The 20,172-nt window shown below is 50.0% G+C and overlaps 1 protein-coding gene across 3 annotated transcripts in view; it reads right to left on the bottom strand.

The window, feature by feature from the left end:
* Samd4a (sterile alpha motif domain containing 4A) overlaps positions 1-19,503 on the bottom strand; it is a 217,827-nt gene extending 198,324 nt beyond the window's left edge. Inside the window, exon 1 of one of the 3 annotated variants that reach the window (XM_051142948.1) lies at positions 18,970-19,503. In XM_051142948.1, the coding sequence (XP_050998905.1) occupies positions 18,970-19,165 (196 nt within the window). In that variant the 5' untranslated portion in view covers positions 19,166-19,503. Of the gene's footprint in view, positions 1-18,719; positions 18,742-18,969 lie in introns of those variants that run through there. The other 2 variants (XM_051142950.1, XM_051142949.1) reach the window with 2 other exon arrangements.
* Between the last annotated feature and the right edge of the window lie 669 nt (positions 19,504-20,172).

Genomic DNA, 20,172 nt, shown 5'->3' with positions numbered 1-20,172 from the left:
CTGAAAGTGTGTATATTCCTGCTAGCAGCCCTGTATCTTCCATAGTAGAAGCTCCCTCTCCCGGGTGAGGCAACTGAGGTCCAGGATATGTAAATAAAATTTAGAAGATAGCAGACTTATAAGGAATTCTTTTAAGGCAAAATCCCAAGCCTGTCTTTTCATCCAGTTTTTACTACAAACCTCTTGATAACAACCCCACCTTGTGTTTATAAAGACATTTTTAAGCCTCTCTACCTTCCCCACAATCTAGATCTCTTCTGGAATGGAGCTAGGAGTTACAGTTCTTTGCATTATTTTACATTTCTTTGCATTATTTTATCCCTTCTTTCAACGACAAATACTGAGGCTGGTTGTGGTGGTGCATGCCTTTAATTCCAGCACTTAGGAGACAGGGGCAGGCAGATCTCTATGAGTTCAAAGCCAGCCTGGTCTACATAGTGAGTTCAGGCCAGCCAGAGATACATGGTGAGACTCTGTCTCAAAACAAACAAACAAATAAACAATGTACTGAGATCCTCATTGGGACAGATATGGTATTAGGGGATGGAAGATAAACTCAGGACCAATGAAGGCAAGCTGTAGTGGACAGAAGCAGTCCTCTCCTGGAGTGCTACCCAGAGATACATGCCAGGTGCTGGCTAGCCCCAAAAGGAGGCACACTGAGGAAAAACCAGAGTAAGGAAGGAGCCCCTGACTGACCACATGCCCACACAAATGAGCACCTCATCAGGAGGCGCTTATGCGGCAGATGAATGAATCTTCCTCCCAAGGGGCGGGCGGCAGGCGGGCATGAATGACACCCAGCTCCTGCTGGGATCTAGGCTAACTTCAGAGTGGCTGAGTCAGATTCTGCATAAACCCAGAGGACATTACTGGAGCTGTGGATAAAACATGCTAGAATCAAGCCAAGCCTTCCTACACACCATTCTGCAATTTCAAAATACGACTGCTACTTGTCGGCCAATTAAAAAAAAAAAAAAAAGAACCCCACAGGAGCTGGGGAGATGGCACAGTGGGTAAAGAGCTTGCTGCGAAAACTTGAGTCCAGATTTACAGCACCCTCATTAAAAATCTGGCACAATGGTGCACGTCTGTGACCTTCCTGCCGGGGGGTGGGCACAGATAGGTGGCTCACTGCAGCTCCTTTGACTAGACAGGCTAGTCTACAGTCAGGAAGAGACCTTGTCTCCAAAAAGAAATGGGGAGGGGGGCGGAAGGAGGAGATGGAGGAAGAGACCTGACATCAATTCTATGCAGATGAGCACACACACACACACACACACACACACACACACACACACCTTCACTTTATTATGAACAGAGAAACAAAGGAGGGCTCCTGAAAAGACCTCATGATCAGGTTAACGAAGGTCACCTTTGAAATGTGGGTAAACAGACCATCTCTCATTGCCAACACAAAAAGTTATTCAGTGCGGTAAGAGTCAACCAGGAGAACATTGCCAGACACCAAAATCTAGGTCACACGTGGTTAGAAAGCAACTGGAAATAACAGCAGCCTTCTCCCTGCAAACAGGTGCCCGGAGCTGACCTCGGTCTGTCTCCCCAAATCTTCAACAAAAGGCTGCAGCAGCAAAGGTTTTGGCCAACTGCTTTTGTAATGTGCCTTGTAAGCTAATATTCAGAAATGCCACACCATCTGCAGGCAAGAGGAAAGCCCATTTTGATTTATTGCCCACGAGCTAGTGTTTTGCCCCATCCCAGGCCCTAAAGAGATCTTAATCTAAGCCAGCCATTCCTGCTTTGTCAAAGTCAAGGGCTCCTAATATTCCTTGGTCTCCTCAGGCTTGCAAAGCCTGCTTCCCTCCCAAAGTCCTGTCACCTATGAAGAAGTAGCAGAAGCTTCCAACCCCCTAAAGGAGAGAAGGAACTTCGTAAGAAAATCCTTCACACTACAAAAGAAGGCGGGTAGCAGAAGAGAAAGAGGAGGGTATTGAAAAGAGCCCAAACAACACAGGATGGAAATGGAACACAGAGAGACACTGAAATGGGCAAGTGAAAAAAAAATCACCCCAGGTTAAATATCTAAAATATTACAGCAAAGCACTAAAGGCCAACATTATAAAATCTAAAGTATGTTTTCTTATTTATTTATGCTGGGGATTGAACCCTGGGCCTCACTTATATAAGCTGAGCTATATGCCCACCCCCAGACCTGGTAGTTTATCTTTTAAATGCCAACACTTTTGTTTCTGTAAGTATCAGAAAGATTTTCAGCATTTGCGGGCCGGCACATTGAACATGAGACCAGACGCATCCTACTGACCTCAGCCACATAGCCAAGCACTTGAAGCCTAAGTCTCCATGCCTGTAAGATGGAAATGTCAGGCAACTGTTAAGCACCTGCTGTGTGTGAGTGTCCTGTCTTGGAGCTGAGTGCATTTTCTACTGTAATAGATTGCTTTAATTCCTCACCAGAGGCTCTGCTCCTCGCCCCGTTCACCCATTCGCTAATTGGAGAGAGTTTGTATCCACCCAGTGCTCGGCGCACACACAGAGTGCTAAGGAAGATGAGAGCGGAAAGGAAGAATGACAGGAAGGAGAAAAGGAAAGAGAAAAAACACTAGTTTGGGTTGAGCATTCCTCATCCAGAAACCAAACCCTGACATGCTGCAAACACTGAAAAGTAACGAGCCTGAACACACGCTCAAAGCAAAAGCAACAACATTCTACTGATCTCATTCCATCCTTCCTTAAATGTAGCAGCCCTGCTCACCAGGCTGCCCTAGCTTACCTTGCTGCCTACTTCAAAAGAAGACAGAATCGCTCCAAAGGTATAATCCACACACAGCAAGCCACGCATCGGTGACCCACACCACCCAGGAGTACAGCAGGAATATACTGGAAGTCATTTAATGATGCTTAGATTCTCTTTGCTCCCACCCCTCCCCTCTGTCCTCCTCATCCCCCCCCCCAATAGTTTTGTTACTTTATCTTCATTCCTGGTGACTCATGGAAGTTACAGAGTCTTCAACTCAGAAGGGGTGCTAGAAGTCACCCAAAGGGTCACAGCATCTTCTCATAATAAATAAGGCCTGGTGTCCTCAGCAGAGACACACAGGGGGCCTCCCAGCTGTTTCTAAGTGGAGTAATGGTGGCACGTGCCCCATCTCATAAGAATGGTTGAGGTAATGTGTGCGAATATCTCAGGAAGATGTCTGGCCACAGAGCAGGTACTAAGTAAGAGCCCATCCAGCTTAGTCTCTGCCCAGCCCAAGACTCCTCTTCCTCTGGTAAAGCCCAGTCTCCTCCTCAGTGTATCCACAGTGTCTGGGCAGCTCGAGTCAGGGTGGCGGTCCATTATTTTGAGCAGGCTGCCATACAGACAGAGGATTTAACTCCTCTACTCCAAACCAGTTCCCGAGGGGCCAACCATAGGTCCCTGTTCACTTTGCTCTCAGTTTCCTGGGTTTCCGAGTGGGCTTTCTCACCGCCCTCTCTCCTCTGGCCTCATCCTGACTAATGCATCTTTTCAAAGCGTGCATCCAAACTGCACTCGAGTCTCCAGGGAGAGTCTGGCCAGCAGGGCATGACTGTTCTGAATATAGAAGCTGTATTAAAGCGTTTAGCAGGAGGGCAAGCACACTGCGACAGTACCCATGCGTGGTTCCAAGTCTACTGAAGGCCAGAAGTCCCCTCGCGGCTGCTATTGATGAGTGACGCCTCTCCAAAGGCTTAAGGAATGCCAGTGTAGGCCTCCTTTCATTATATTCAACCGTTTGAGGTCACATTTCTGCCACCAGTGTCACCCTCCTAACAAACACACTGCCTCAGATGCCCACTTTTTAAAAAACTAACTCTGCTGAAGAGTTTCTCTCACATCCTGGTGTGAGACACCTGTAGACATGGTTGAGCTGAGAGGTTTAACACCTTGACTACAGTAGACCTAGGAAAACGGGGACCAGTATACCAGACCCACTCCCTGTCCCTTGGCCACATGCCACAAGGCTCCTTGACGCCTGCTAGGGAGTGAAGCCGCCAATGCCCTCAGCAACGAGCAACTCCTTCACAGGACTTGCAGGTTCTCTGTCCCTCTCTGTTTCTCTCTTCCTGGCTCTGTTTCCTATTGTCTGGGATCAGTGCCCAAAATACAACATCTGCCTGACCAGCCCTTGCCTTGGGCTCTGCTTTCCTGGGGGCCCTGGGCTAAGTCAGACTTGACTGGCAGAAGAATGAGGCACTGCAGCAGAGACCTCCCTTCAGGCTGACAGCCACCAGAGCCAAGCCTGTCAATCACCGGAGCCATTCTAAGGCCACACACCAGACTCGCCCCGTCCTCATATGACTCATCAAGCAATGGGTGCTTATGTCAAGCTATCTTAAAACCTAAGTGAAAGACGCCCACCGCCCGCCTACCAGAATTCCTGCGACTGCCCCAAACACAGGAGCCTCTCAGAGAGTGCTCTTTGCCTGCCTTCCCCCTCAGCACCCTGTCGAAAGCCAGAGAACATTAACCCTGCATGGCGCATCCCTCCAACTCTTAGAAAACCCAGGCTGCTCCCATTTCTTCACCCAGTGCTTGCAAATAAGTGTGTGTTGGTGTGTGTGTGGGGTGTGTGTGGTGTGGGTGTGTCTGTGTGCATGTGTCTCTGTGTGTATCTCTGTGTGTGTGTCTGTGTGTCTGTATGTGTGTGTGTTGTGTGTGTATGTATGTGTGTGTCTGTATGTATCTCTGTATGTATGTGTGTGTCTGTGTGTGTGTGTCTGTGTGTGTGGTGTCTGTGTGTGTCTGTGTCTGTGTGTGTGTGTGTATCACATGCAAGTACAGAGGCCAACGGTCAATGTTAGGTGCTAGTGTCTTTATCACTCTCTACCTTTTTTGGGGCGGGCATAGGTTCCCTCAGTAAACTATCCCAGCTAGGCAGAGATTCCCCCAGTATCCACCTATTTCCTCCACCAAGTCTGAGATTCCAGGCGTGTACCCAGTTTTGTGCCTGTGCTTGGGACGGAACCCAGGTCCTCATACTTATACAGAAAGCACAGAGAGACCTGAGCCGTCTCTCCTGCTGCACAAACCATGGCTTGAATGCCCTTCATGGATACTGCGCAAGAAAACACAAACCATGCTGGGCACGGTGGCACACGTCTGTAATCTCGGCACTTGGGGAGGCAGAGGCGGGTGGATCTCTGTGAGTTCAAGGCCAGCCTGGTCTACAGAGAGATCCCAGGACAGCCAGGGCTACACAGAGAAACCCTGTCTTGAAAAAAAGAAGAAAGAAAAGAAGGAAAGAACGAAGGAAGAAAGGAAGGAAGCGCACACCTTAACAACCCTTACAATGTATAGGGCCCCATCCATCTCTTTATCCTCTTCCTCCTGTTCTATTGGAGACAGTGTATGACCAGGTAGCCCAGGCTAGCCTTAAATCCAGGTAGCCCAGGCTAGCCTTAAATCCCCAATCTTCCAGCTTCAGCCTCCTGAGTGTTGGGATTACAGGTATGCACCACTGAACCCGAGTTCTCTTTCTTTTTTCCTTTTCAAACAGAAACTACCACTTACCCAGGGGATTTGATGCTGCCTTTATCCCTTCCCTCCTCAGAAATCGCTAAAGCACTTCAGCAGCAGCATTGTAGTCATGCCCTTGACTGCTGAAGTCACACACTGGGACCCATGCACAGGCGGGAATGTACACAGTGCTTGGCGATGCCACATATGTATTTATACTGCATGCATATAACAGATTCTCCTGACAGATCACAGTGCACCATTTCAGGAATTCCAGCGTCTGTACGTATGAGAGAAAGCGGAGGAAGTGGAAGGAAACAGATTCCATCCCCCTATCTGGCCTCTGGAATTCACATTCTTATTCTTTCCAGCTCACCCTTGCTGTCCCCAGCGTGAGCAAAAATGTGAAAGAAAAGGGGAAAAAAAACCCCAGTATCTTTCCAGGCAGCCTCATTTTCTATGATCCTGATGATGTCATGCGATCATAAGCTTTGTGTTCTTACATGTAAATATCCCTGAAACCACAACTGCTTGGATTGACCCAGAAACTGTTCCTGATACGCCTTAGCAGGATCATGGGAGAAAAAAAAAATGAGGCTCCTGGAAAGGATCGTCGGAATGCTTGGCAGTTCTGGCTTGGTCAGTCCAAAGGCTCAGGGCCGGGCCGTGACAGGGCCCAGCTGCGCCTGCCTCAAGTGCAGGCTCACTCCCGTCTGTGAGAGCCAAGCCCAAGAATCAGGCAGTAAGGATGGCTGAAAATCGTACGTAAGAAGTTAGGTGGTGTGATGAGTGACCACACTGCAAAGATGAACGCACTCCTGGCTCAGGGCCTGTGTGGATAAACAACCCTTGGAAAGGATTTTTGGCCAATGGTTCCATTGTATGAGACTTGTTAGCATCCCTGGGAGGTAATACTATAGTCTTGGAGCAACACACCCCATGGGGATTTTCCAAGGTCTAGGGAGCTAGCCGGGTATGGATTTCTGGTTACAAGTGACCACAGAGAGCCCCCAGAAGCCCCCTGACCTGTTTCTCCCATCCTTACCTAGCAAAGATGGCTGTTGCCAAAGGAAAGGATTTGCTTCATCCTGCAGGTGATGCTACCACATAACCATCGAGAAAGACTCAGCAAATTGCCTTTCGCCTGCATAGCAAGTTTTAAGTTGTCAAAAGGAAGGTGGCCCCACCCCCACCCCCCTGACCTAACACAAAGCCATCTGGGCTGCTTGGAACACAAGCGTGAATGGAACTCTAGTGGCTGAGTGACACTGGGTGGAGGTGGAGACTGTGGGGTGAGAACTGGGTTTAGGAGCGTCCAATCCCAACCCCACATCAGCTGCTTGTGACTGTCAGCCATTGTCCCATCTAGGACCCTGGGAACATCACAGTTTGTGGCTACAGGTGTTCAAATGGCCATTAGCATGGAGGGAGCGGGGCATCCACTTTCTATAAACTTCCAAGTAAGCTTACATGTGCAAATGAAAATCTATTGAGACACACCACCAGAAGCTTGAATGTCACTGTGTCAAAGCACCACGTCCACATTACCTCACCTCTCTAATACGGCCTGTCTGCTCATAGTCAGGTCCACAGACCTACAGCACCAACATTGCCGGGGGAGGCCGGGTTCTGAACAAGCAAGGGTCTGTCCTCCCCGAGGATGTCCCTCACCAGAGTTTCTGTACCAGAGCCCCCAGAACGAACGTGTTCGTCCGTGAAACTTGGAGAAAGACGAGCCTAAGCCACGTCATCTTTTCCTGATCAGCGTTTTTGGAGCTGTGGCTTCACATGAGGCCCTAAGCAATGTTCCCTGGAAAAGTGTAGCACTGTGAGGAACCGAGGGAAACCGTTAGCATCTCGAGACTGTCCCGGACCTTCAGAGAGATGAGGCAGTGTGAGGGGATCTGATACTTTGTTTCCTGATTTGTGATTATCTTGGAAACTATGGCTGCCTGGGTTGACCTGGAAGCGATTCCTGACATTGTGCCACTCTTCTTTCTCTGATGTGCTCATCCGTTAATGACCGTGATGCCTGCCCCTTATGTGGCCCATGCACGGGGCCTCCCTCTGCATGTGTGACTTCCCTAGTGAGATTGACATCACACATACTAGAGAGGCAGGTGTCTTACGAGTGTTAAGGCACATCTTCCAAACACTACACTCAAGCAACTGTCGTCCATTCAGCGTCTCTGGGCCCTTTGCTCTCAGGTCCAGTTTGGTCTTATCACTAGAGTCATGACGCCGAGCAACAGTTATGGTATAACTGTTACACCTGGGCTTACTTTCCCTCCACAACTTGAGTGGAAACTTCTTGAGAGAAATCACCAAGGACTCCACTCCTCAGCAAAGCATCCAGTGCTCGGGGAGCTGGGGAGCTTGTGTGTCCTGAAGAGCCTGGAGCCACAGTTTCTTGGGTGTGTTCACCTCTCAGCACCATCCAAATGGTATTGCCTCGTGTGTAGGAGAAGCCACGGAATCACCTGGGCTTCACCCAATAAATGAAGACGGTTGACATTTGGAGTGGGAACAGAATGCAGGGGCTGGCTTCAGAGAACCAAGGAAGCTCCGAGGCCAGAGGAAGTTCCTGGGGCTCCACCTTGGCTCTGAGGCTGCGGGCTTCAGGACAGAGCCTGAATCTTAACTCACTCTAGTTCTGAAAGTTTGGCTTTCTTTGGGAGAATCCTGCTTTGGGCAGCTTCCACAGAAGCAAAAAATAGCCATGGGGTGGGGGAGGGGGAGATGATGAGTTCAGTGAGGCCTCAGGAGACCTGATTAGGAGAGATGAAAGGGCAGGGCCAAGCTAAAACCTCAAGTAGTGATTATATTAAGAAAAACACAAAGTTCTGAGCTCCCCATTTTGCCTGGCAAATTAGGTGACACGGGAACCTCACAGATGACTGACCCCTTCTCCTTACTGCACATTCTCTTCAGAATTACATCTCCGCAGTTACTTCTCGGCTCTCCCAGCCTTCAGTTTGCCCCGTTTATGCAGACATAATGAAGCCAACCTGACTGCTGTGAAGTTGGCCCTATGTTGGCGTTGATGAGTGGGATTATAGCACAGCCTGGTAGCTGAAGCCAAGGATCGCCCACGGGAAGCAAACAAATCCGCTGCACTCACAGCACCATGTGACCCACACCACTAGCTACAATTTGCAGTGGTAACTTGCTGGGCTGTTCGAGACCAACCCAAAGATAATGACAACACCCTAATGAACTGCATATTATATAGAAGCCCCCTCCCCCTTCCCCTCCCCCCTCCCCCTCTCATTCCCCTCCCCTTCCCCTCCCCCATCTGTATATTTGTTTAACCTAATGAGTTCTTTTCACATTCACCAACTGAAGAAAGAAAGGGAAAACACACCATTGTGATCATTTACTTGGGGAAATTAAGTCCGGGTTGCAATTTTTAGACTAACCAAGCTAAAACACACAGGGGGAGTTCACAGGAGTCACATCTTTTCCTGTTGGCCCTAACCCTCTTCTTGATAATTTTTCAATGCACTTCACTGAGGACAGTAGGACCATGCCAGTTCTGTATAATGAGAGGCACATTCCAACCTGAAGGGTAAAACAGAGCCTCATCAGACCATTACCCAGGAACTCCTAGCCCATGAACAGTGAGGTTTACCATCATCCTGAGAAAAACCAAAGCTCGCACATCAACTTAGCAGTGCTCTCTGACGGGCCTCAAATTTGCACTCCAAGAAACGCCCATCACTTCTGCCTTCCTGTGGGTATGAAGGAGCAAGCTTGGGGACGATTCCTTCCTTTTCTCTCTAGCTCAGCCCATCTTTCTTTCCTTTATACTGATAACACCCACACTGCCCCCAAGACAATGCTGCCAATGAAATCTGCCAGAACTGCGCTGCCTCTCTTCCCCATTTCTGTCTCTCGGGGGATGAGCATGCATCCCACGTCATCTTCCCCCCACAAACGTACAAACTTAAAAGTGCAAGCCCAACACTGACCACACACATGCCCAACACTGACCACACACATGCCCAACACTGACAACACATGCCCAACACTGACCACACATGCCCAACACTGACCACACATGCCCAACACTGACCACACACATGCCCAACACTGACCACACACATGCCCAACACTGACCACACACATGCCAACACTGACCACACACTGCCCACACTGACCACACATGCCCAACACTGACCACACACATGCCCAACACTGACCACCCATGCCCAACACTGACCACACACATGCCCAACACTGACCACACATGCCCAACACTGACCACACATGCCCAACACTGACCACCCATGCCCAACACTGACCACACACATGCCCAACACTGACCACACATGCCCAACACTGACCACACATGCCCAACACTGACCACACATGCCCAACACTGACCACACATGCCCAACACTGACCACACACATGCCCAACACTGACCACCCATGCCCAACACTGACCACACACATGCCCAACACTGACCACACACATGCCCAACACTGACCACACATGCCCAACACTGACCACACACATGCCCAACACTGACCACACACATGCCCAACACTGACCACACACATGCCCAACACTGACCACACACATGCCCAACACTGACCACACACATGCCCAACACTGACCACACACATGCCCAACACTGACAACACATGCCCAACACTGACCACACACATGCCCAACACTGACCACACACATGCCCAACACTGACCACACACATGCCCAACACTGACCACACAAGCCCAACACTGACCACACACATGCCCAACACTGACCACACATGCCCAACACTGACCACACTGCCCAACACTGACCCACACATGCCCAACACTGACCACACATGCCCAACACTGACCACACACATGCCCAACACTGACCACACATGCCCAACACTGACCACACATGCCCAACACTGACCACACATGCCCAACACTGACCACACACATGCCCAACACTGACCACACATGCCACACACTGACCACACATGCCCAACACTGACCACACATGCCCAACACTGACCACACACATGCCCAACACTGACAACACATGCCCAACACTGACCACACACATGCCCAACACTGACCACACACATGCCCAACACTGACACACACACATGCCCAACACTGACCACACACATGCCCAACACTGACCACACATGCCCAACACTGACCACACACATGCCCAACACTGACCACACATGCCCAACACTGACCACACCTGCCCAACACTGACCACACACATGCCCACACTGACCACACATGCCCAACACTGACCACACACATGCCCAACACTGACACACACATGCCCAAACACTGACCACACACATGCCCCAACACTGACCACCACACATGCCCAACACGTGACCACACACCATGCCCAACAAATGACCACACACATGCCCAACACTGACCACACACATGCCCAACACTGACCACACACATGCCCAACACTGACACTCCACACATGCCCAACACTGACCACACATGCCCAACACTGACCACACCATGCCCAACACTGACCACACACATGCCCAACACTGACCACCACATGCCCAACACTGACCACACCATGCCAAACACTGACCACACACATGCCCAACACTGACCACACATGCACCCACTACCACACATGCCCAACACTGACCAACACATGCCCAACACTGACCACACACATGCCCAACACTGACCACACACATGCCCAACACTGACCACACACATGCCCAACACTGACCACACACATGCCCAACACTGACCACACACATGCCCAACACTGACCACACACATGCCCAACACTGACAACACATGCCCAACACTGACCACACACATGCCCAACACTGACCACACACATGCCCAACACTGACCACACACATGCCCAACACTGACCACACAAGCCCAACACTGACCACACACATGCCCAACACTGACCACACATGCCCAACACTGACCACACATGCCCAACACTGACCACACACATGCCCAACACTGACCACACATGCCCAACACTGACCACACACATGCCCAACACTGACCACACATGCCCAACACTGACCACACATGCCCAACACTGACCACACATGCCCAACACTGACCACACACATGCCCAACACTGACCACACATGCCCAACACTGACCACACATGCCCAACACTGACCACACATGCCCAACACTGACCACACACATGCCCAACACTGACCACACATGCCCAACACTGACCACACACATGCCCAACACTGACCACACACATGCCCAACACTGACCACACACATGCCCCACTGACCACACACACATGCCCAACACTGACCACACATGCCCAACACTGACCACACACATGCCCAACACTGACCACACACATGCCCAACACTGACCACACATGCCCAACACTGACCACACACATGCCCAACACTGACCACACACATGCCCAACACTGACCACACACATGCCCAACACTGACCACACACATGCCCAACACTGACCACACACATGCCCAACACTGACCACACACATGCCCAACACTGACCACACACATGCCCAACACTGACCACACATGCCCAACACTGACCACACACATGCCCAACACTGACCACACATGCCCAACACTGACCACACACATGCCCAACACTGACCACACACATGCCCACAACACAATGCCCAACACTGACCACAACATGCCCAACACTGGACCACACACATGCCCAACACTGACCACACACATGCCCAACACTGACCAACACATGCCCAACACTGACCACAACACATGCCCAACACTGACCACACACATGCCCAACACTGACCACACATGCCAACAATGCCACAACACTGCCCAACACTGACCACACATGCCCAACACTGACCACACACATGCCCAACACTGACCACACACATGCCCAACACTGACCACACGTGCCCAACACTGATCACACACATGCCCAACACTGACCACACACATGCCCAACACTGACCACACGTGCCCAACACTGATCACACACATGCCCCAACACTGACCACACATGCCCAACACTGACCACACGTGCCCAACACTGACCCACACAAGCCCAACACTGACCACACATGCCCAACACTGACCACACACATGCCCAACACTGACCACACACATGCCCAACACTGACCACACAAGCCCAACACTGACCACACACATGCCCAACACTGACCACACACATGCCCAACACTGACCACACAAGCCCAACACTACCACACATGCCCAACACTAGACCACAACATGCCCAACACTGACCACACAGCCAACACTGACCACACACATGCCAACACTGACACCACACATGCCCAACACTGACCACACACATGCCCAACACTGACCCACCATCAACACTGCCACACACATGCCCAACACGACCACACACATGCCCAACACTGACCACACACAGCCCACTGACACACACATGCCCAACACTGACCACACACATGCCCAACACTGACCACACACGCCCAACACTGACCACACACATGCCCAAACACTGACCACACAGGCCCGCATGCCAGACATACACACCCACATACCACACATCCTATACACTCCTCACACGTCACACAATCCCCCAGACTCACGACTCACATACACATTTCTACATGCCACCCATTCAGCCAAACATCACACACACACACACACACACACACACACACACACCTGCCATACACATTACACTACCCGTACCACACATGCAACCCCCAATCCCACAGCATAGCATATACCCCACACCATGTAGCCACTCATGTCACACACTTCATACGCACTCCATACAAATACCACAGGCCAGTCACAGTTGTCACGTATGCACCATCAATGTGTCACACATTCACCTTCCAGCCGCACCATGATACACCGCATATGACACACCACACCATGCCCCAAAATGCCACACACCCACATACCGTATGCTATATATAAATCGCATACGCACTACACTATCCATCCCACATACAAATGCCTACATCACACTACTCACACCCACATGCCATGCATTCATGTTGCACGTACCACACATCTATACCACCCGGACAACACACAGACACATCCGTCTGCGATTGTACCACACACATCCCCCTCATCGGCGAGCCCCTTCCCAGCATGCCCCTGCGTCTGAGTCCGGCAGGGCTTTCAGTCATCTGCAAAATCAACTCTAAATTCCTTGGCTGGCCACACCTCGCACACACGCCGTGCCTACTTTTTAAGTTCTACACCTTAGCGCTCAGCCACTCCACACTCATGGCTCCCTGCCGTGCCAGAACGGTCGTACAAACACTATCCTCTCTGCTTTGGAAACACCGTTTTGCCTTCTCCTTATAATCTTCTGTCTGCAGAGCCAGTCCGTACTTACCATCAGATTCAGCTCAACACTGAGGCAGCTCGGTGAAGTCCTCTCTGCCTTTGCAGGAGCAACGAAGCTGCTGTGCTCACACTGCACCCAGCATGCCTCTTCCATGTGTTTTCTAACCACGCCTATGCTTCCGCACCTTCAGCAGACTTAGACAAAACTGAAAATACTGATCATGAACCAGATACTAGAACACAGTGGGCTATCTCTGTATTTCCACTGTACAGTACTGACCAGAGAAATAGCAGGCAATCAGAAAGTGTTTGCTGAGTGAACACATGAATGAAAAAAAAAAAAAAAAACCAAACCAATAATATCACATCACCAAGAAAACCTCCTCTACAGCTGGGTGTGGTGGCTCACGCCTTTAATCCCAGTACTTGGGAGGCAGAAGCAAGCAGATTTCTGTGAGTTCAAGGCCAGCCTGGTCTACAAAGCAAGGTCCAGGACAGCCAGGGCAGTTATACAGAGAAAATCTGTCTTTAAAAGAAAAAAACAAACAGATAGAAAAAGAAAAGAAAACCTCCACTGATGTTCTCTTTTTACTTTGCTTGTGATCCAAAAAGTTGAGGGAGGATAGAAAACAGCACACCCATACCATGGAAACCCAAAATCATAAAACCCACAGAACTAGCATCTTCACCAACTAATGACAGCAAATGTACCACTAGTGCCCTCCAACTTCCGGCCTTTCTTATCTCAAGATTCCCAGTTCAGATAGTCCTGAAGTCTGTGACACTTCATCATGAGTAAGCAACAATCTTTCTTTTTGATGTTAACTTTCTATCAACACTCATAATATGTGCATAATATGTCCCCTCAAAATATGCACAATTTGTGAGTTAAAAGCAGATGGTATGGGATGGTAGTTTGTGGATCTTGATTTATCATATGCTTTTCACTGACAAATATAATTAAAGTACGAACGACAAAGGTCATGAGCAACGCCACACAATTTCTTCCCCTTGCAAACGTTGAGCGAGCCTGTGGGATGTCGCTTTTGCCATTACGCTAGTATCAGAGCATCCGACAGTCCCAGAACCAATGTTACCTTTGCTACTGTTGCTATAAAGAAAGACCAACAATGTCTCAGTGTGAACCTGGACTAGCTCATATTGGGCCCTTACTTATGGGTCACGAGGTTCTGGAAACAAACTGTTACTTAGAGAGCGGATGTGACCACTGTCCTTGACTGAGTCTGGAGTGAAGAGGCAAAACAGTCACAGGAATACCTGGGTCCTGCCTTAGTCGGCTTTCTGTAACTGTAACAAATACCTGCTCTGATCAACTCACAAAGAGAAAGAGTTTGTTTTGGCTCACAGTGTTGGAGGTTTCAGTCCACGCCCAGTGGGCCCGGTTGACTTAGGCCTGTGGTAGTACATCATGGCAAAGCAGAACCACTCAGCTCAAGGTCAGAGAGCCAAGAGGAAGAAGGAGGGGCAGGCGCCACTATCCTACCTGAGCCCTTTTAGAGGTGCCACTGTCTTGCAGTATTCTGAAGCTGAGAATCCAGCCTTTAACACATAGCTCTTTGGGGACATTCCACAGTAAAGCCATAGTAAAAACGGAGTCAACTGCTTCCTTTGGATCCCTGATGGTCATAAATCCGAGGCAAAGAATAAGCCAGTGAATCACTGGGTGCTTACTAAGGCTACAGATATGCTAACTTACTGTTGAAGCTCATCCCACGAGTCTCCAAAGGACCATGTTCAGCGTGCAGCCTATTAAAAGTCTGTGCATAGTAATGTGTTTTCTTTTTCTTTCTTTTTGTTTTTTTGTTTGTTTGTTTGTTTTTGGCTTTTGGCTTTTGATAACAGGGTCTCTCGGTGTAGTCTTGGCTGTCCTAGACTCGCTTTGCAGACCAGCCTGGCCTCGAATCACAGCGATCCATCTGCCTCTGCCTCCCAAGTACTGGGATTACAGTCCTGCTCCACCACACCTGGCTGTAATGTTGTTGCTGTTTCTTTATGAGAATAAAATAAAGCCGCAGATACAAATTCGAGTCTCATCTACCGAGTTTTAAAATCTCTAAGCATTAAAAGAAATGTGCATATATTTTAATTGTTCATTACAAAATAAACAACCCGGGATGACTAGGGTATGGGAAATCTCAGGCACTCAATGAGTGAGTCATTCTGCATAGCCTAGTTCTCAGAATCATTGGAATACGCTGGAATGGTTTGGAGGAGGTTAATTACCTTGGGTGTAAGTATTCCCCATGTATACTGCACACTATCTTGTCTTCTTAGGGAATATTTTTTTGGCATTTTGCTGCTATTACCAGTAGTCAGAAATCACTAGTTTATATTATTTTGCAGGGATGCCTACCTTAGTGGTCCCAAGACATCAGGGCTTTTGGTCCAATTCTTGAATCTAGAGTTACAGCTTTGCTGTGTTTCCTATATGTCATACTATTTGGAGTCACTTCTATAGAAGCTTTGCACCCTCTTCTAAATATGTCACCATGTTGATTAGTGTTTTTAAAGTTTTAAGGGTTGTATGCACCTGGGGATGTGACTCAGTTTGACGGACTGCTTACCTCACACACACACAAGGCCCTGAGTTTAAGCCCTAGAACCACACAGTGTGATGGCACATACCTCTAGTCGTAGCCCTTAGGTAGATCAGAAGTTCAAGGTGCCTACACAGCAAGTTTGAGGCCAGAATGGGCTATTGGGGGTGTGCGGGGTGGAGGATGGGAGGTGGGGGGATGGGGGGAAGTGGAGATGGGGGGGTGTATCTAGGGAAATCATGTGTTCTAAGAAAGCCAAATTTTCTATATATTTTATATCATCTTTTCTGGCTGCTAAGCAGATTCTTTTGCGCCCTTTCTGGTCCCCGGCTAAATTCCAGGTGAACAGAGAAGTGCAACAGGTTTGCTACGACACATCTGGATACTTTCTGTATTCTCGATCCTCTGGTTGTAAACCATCACTCAGCTCAGCAACTTGGCCCCACAGCAAAATAAGTGCAGAAGTTTCCCATGCAGGCAAAACATGTGGATGGGACGCTTAACGCATAAGCTAGAAAATGGTCCATATATATACGTATATATGTAATGGTTTCATATGTTATATTTCTATATCATTTAGCAGCACAAGTTGGTAGGTATCTTTCACACAAATAAGTTTTTTTTTTAAGTTTAAGAGAGAAAAATTATCAAATATGCCTCAAAAGCAGACATAATTTTAATTATTTTTGTTTGTTAAATTATACGATGTTTAAATGAACCCACTTTTATTTATTTACTTATTTGTTTATTTATTTAATTAATTTTTTTAGTTTTCAAGACAGGGCTTCTCTGTGTAGCCTTGGCTGTCCTGGACTCACTTTGTAGACCAGGCTGGCCTCGAACTCACAGCGATCCACCTGCCTCTGCCTCCCAAGGCCTGGGATTAAAGGCGTGCGCCACCACTGCCTGGCTAAAGCCACTTATTCTTGTATCACACTTTTAATTGCCTCTCTTACTGATTTGATAGCTACTATATTGTCAGGAGGAGGGGATCCTTTCCATTATTAAAAGGGAAGAAATGCAGCGCCAACATCTGAGTAACACAAAGGCACGTTATTGTTAGTTTAGCCAGTCCCTGGGCTGCCTGGAGTTAAGCACTGGACATATACGACTGTGCTTAGAGTCTCTGCATTCTACAAAAGGGAAAGTTTACATAACCCTGCTTGTCAGATCCAAGAAGGCAAGTTTAAGCAGGTGAAAAGCTGTGCTTTGACATTCAGGACAGAAGCAAGGCGAGCAGATCACCAGTTACCCTAGTCATGCTTGTACACCCAGAGGAAAGAGGCTGCCCTTCAGCTATTTATAAATGTGGCACTCAGGCTCGGGTAAGGGGGCCCAGCCGCTGTGCCCTTCTGAGTCTGGCTGCCAGACTGGGGCTCAGCGGAGTCCCCTCAGAATGACCCTCCATACTTGGCAGTCAGGGTCCTTCGGATGCAATCAGGAAAAGGCCCGCAGGATTTCTAGCTCCACTTCCACCCTGTGATTCTATATAAGGAAACATCCCACTCTAGGGTTTTGAGCATACAAGCACTGTATCAGGCTGGAGGAATGAGGAAGCCGCGGGCCTCCTCTGCTGTCATAAAGGCTACTCCTGCTTCACCAGCCTCCGATCCCCACCGCCCTGGACTGGACCTTGTCAACAAATGGCAGTGCAGACTCACTGCTAACATGAAACAGCTGGATGAGGACCCTGCCTTTTTTTTTTTTACTCTGCATAAACACTGGGGGCTCTGTTCACCCTTCTGCAGCAGCAAGAGCCAAAGAATTTCCCTGCCTGCCCCCCCCCCCAAAGTCACAGTTGTCAGGCTTTCCCGCACAGCACCCACCCACACACACACACACCCGCAGCCTCCCCTTACTCGAGATATAATTTGAGTCTGTCACCACCCGTAATGGCAGATGGCAAACCGCTGGACGTTTCCGGCTGTATTTACTTTCTGTAGTAGCTGCTGTGTCTGTAAATACTAAAAGGTTACTAAGAAACAATTCTGTTCTGTTCCCTAAAGTTTCCTAACAAAAGCCACAAGCTGCGGAACCCAATCCACGCCTGCTCTTCCTACGAGATCTTTTATCAATGCGGATAACGTCATGACCAGTAAGTGTAGCCACATCACGGCCATGCTGCAAATGTCATTTTGACAGCCTATAGCGTCACCTACATATTATTCGGAAGACAAACCTCTAAAACAGTGCTATCCGTGGAGGTTGGGGGGAAATGAATAATAAAAAATTACATTTTCAGGTATTCTGACAGCCTGTCTGAACTTGGCGACTGGAGGGGCAGTCCCGAGCTTCCTGGTGTATTGCTGAAAGCCAATGAGCCACGTTACCCGAAAGAAGCGGGAGGTGGGGGGGGGGCGGTATGGCAGAAAATCCAGACTCTACGTGACCTGACTTACTTATTTCCAAGGAAAGCGCAGGAGAGGAAAAATCAATCATTCATGCTACCGTAGCTACCACACGGAATGGACTAAGGAGTTCACAATGGGCAAAGCCCCAAAGCGGGTAAGGGAGGTAAAGGAGGCTCAGAGCCCCGGGGCCAGTGAGGACCAGGTCCCCGCGGAGTGGAGGCCTGGGGGGCGGGGCCCGGGGCGGAGGCGGGGAGACCGGATTCCCGGGAAGCCGCGGGGTGCACGGCCGCGCACTTACCAGGGCTGTTGGCCTCTCCTTCCAGGACGTGCAGCTCGGCGCAGTCGGCCAGCGAGTGCTCCAAGCAGAGCTGAAGGAAGCGGGCCTGGGTCTGGCTCACCCGCTTGAGCAGCGACAGCAGCGCAACAGTCTGCTCGCATTCGTTCCAGCCCTTAAACCAGCCCGCCAGCACCCCGACCTGGTCGCGAAACATCATGGTTGGGGGGGGCTGCCCTCAGTCTACGAAGCCCCTTGGCGCCCCTGCCCACCCCAAAGTTTGTCGGAGCCGCAGCCCCGCGGCCTCCCGAGACGTGTGCGGGTTCCAAGGTCTCCCCGGTGCCCGGACTCTGCTCTGCAGGTACTGACTGGGCTCCTGCCTCGCTCTCCTCTCTCTTGGTTCAGTTACGTTCGGAGTGGTGCTGGCTGGTTCCCCAGAGACAGTGACAGACAGTAGCAAGATGTTTCTTTTGTACAAAAATAAAATAAAAATAAAAAATAAAAAAATAGCGATTAAAAATGTAAATCCCTCACAAGGCACAAAACTGAATGAAGACTGCTCTTTCCTCTTTTCTTGTAGCTTCACGGTGGTGATTTCCGGCGTCCTGGGTTATCCTCCCCTCTGGGCGGCAGCTCGGACCCTTCACACCCGCATTCCCAAGCGGCAGTCACTACTGAAAGGACAGAAAAAGCCGCAGTGAGACCTCAGCCCCCCGGAGGAAAGCGTCTAGGGAGCGACACGGGCATCAGGAGGGAGCCCGGTAGGGGGTGTGTGGGAGCCAAGGTTGGGGGTGTCCTGCGGAGGGAAGTCCCCCTAAATTCCAGCCCCTCCACACTCGGGTGCGCGAGCTGAGCTACAGCAGAGCTTCCTTCCCAGGTGCGGGAGGAGACCCCGCGGCTTCCTGTTGCTGCGGCTGTGACCCGCAAGTGCTCCCCGCACGCCCCACCCGGCGTGGCCTCTGGGGCTGTGTCTGCGAACGCCAGCACCAGCAACAGATCCTCCCCGCGCTGAAAACTTGCAATGCGGCTGCGAAGGGGCGCGGGGGTGGGGTGGGGGCTAATGCAAAGCAGAGGCGGTGACTGAGGCAGCCAGGGTTCCAGCCTCCTTCTCCTCCTCCTCCCTCCTCCTCCTCTTCCCTCCTCCTATTCCTTCCCTCCCTCCCTCCCTCTCCCTCCTCCTCCTCCTCCCGGAGAAGCTGCCGTACGGCTGCAGCTCCATCTACAGCA

The sequence above is a fragment of the Acomys russatus genome, chromosome 3, assembly GCF_903995435.1.
Source record: "Acomys russatus chromosome 3, mAcoRus1.1, whole genome shotgun sequence".
NCBI classification, from domain to species: Eukaryota; Metazoa; Chordata; class Mammalia; order Rodentia; family Muridae; genus Acomys; species Acomys russatus.
Note: the sequence above shows the minus strand (reverse complement) of the source record. Positions and strands in the feature narration are given on the sequence as shown.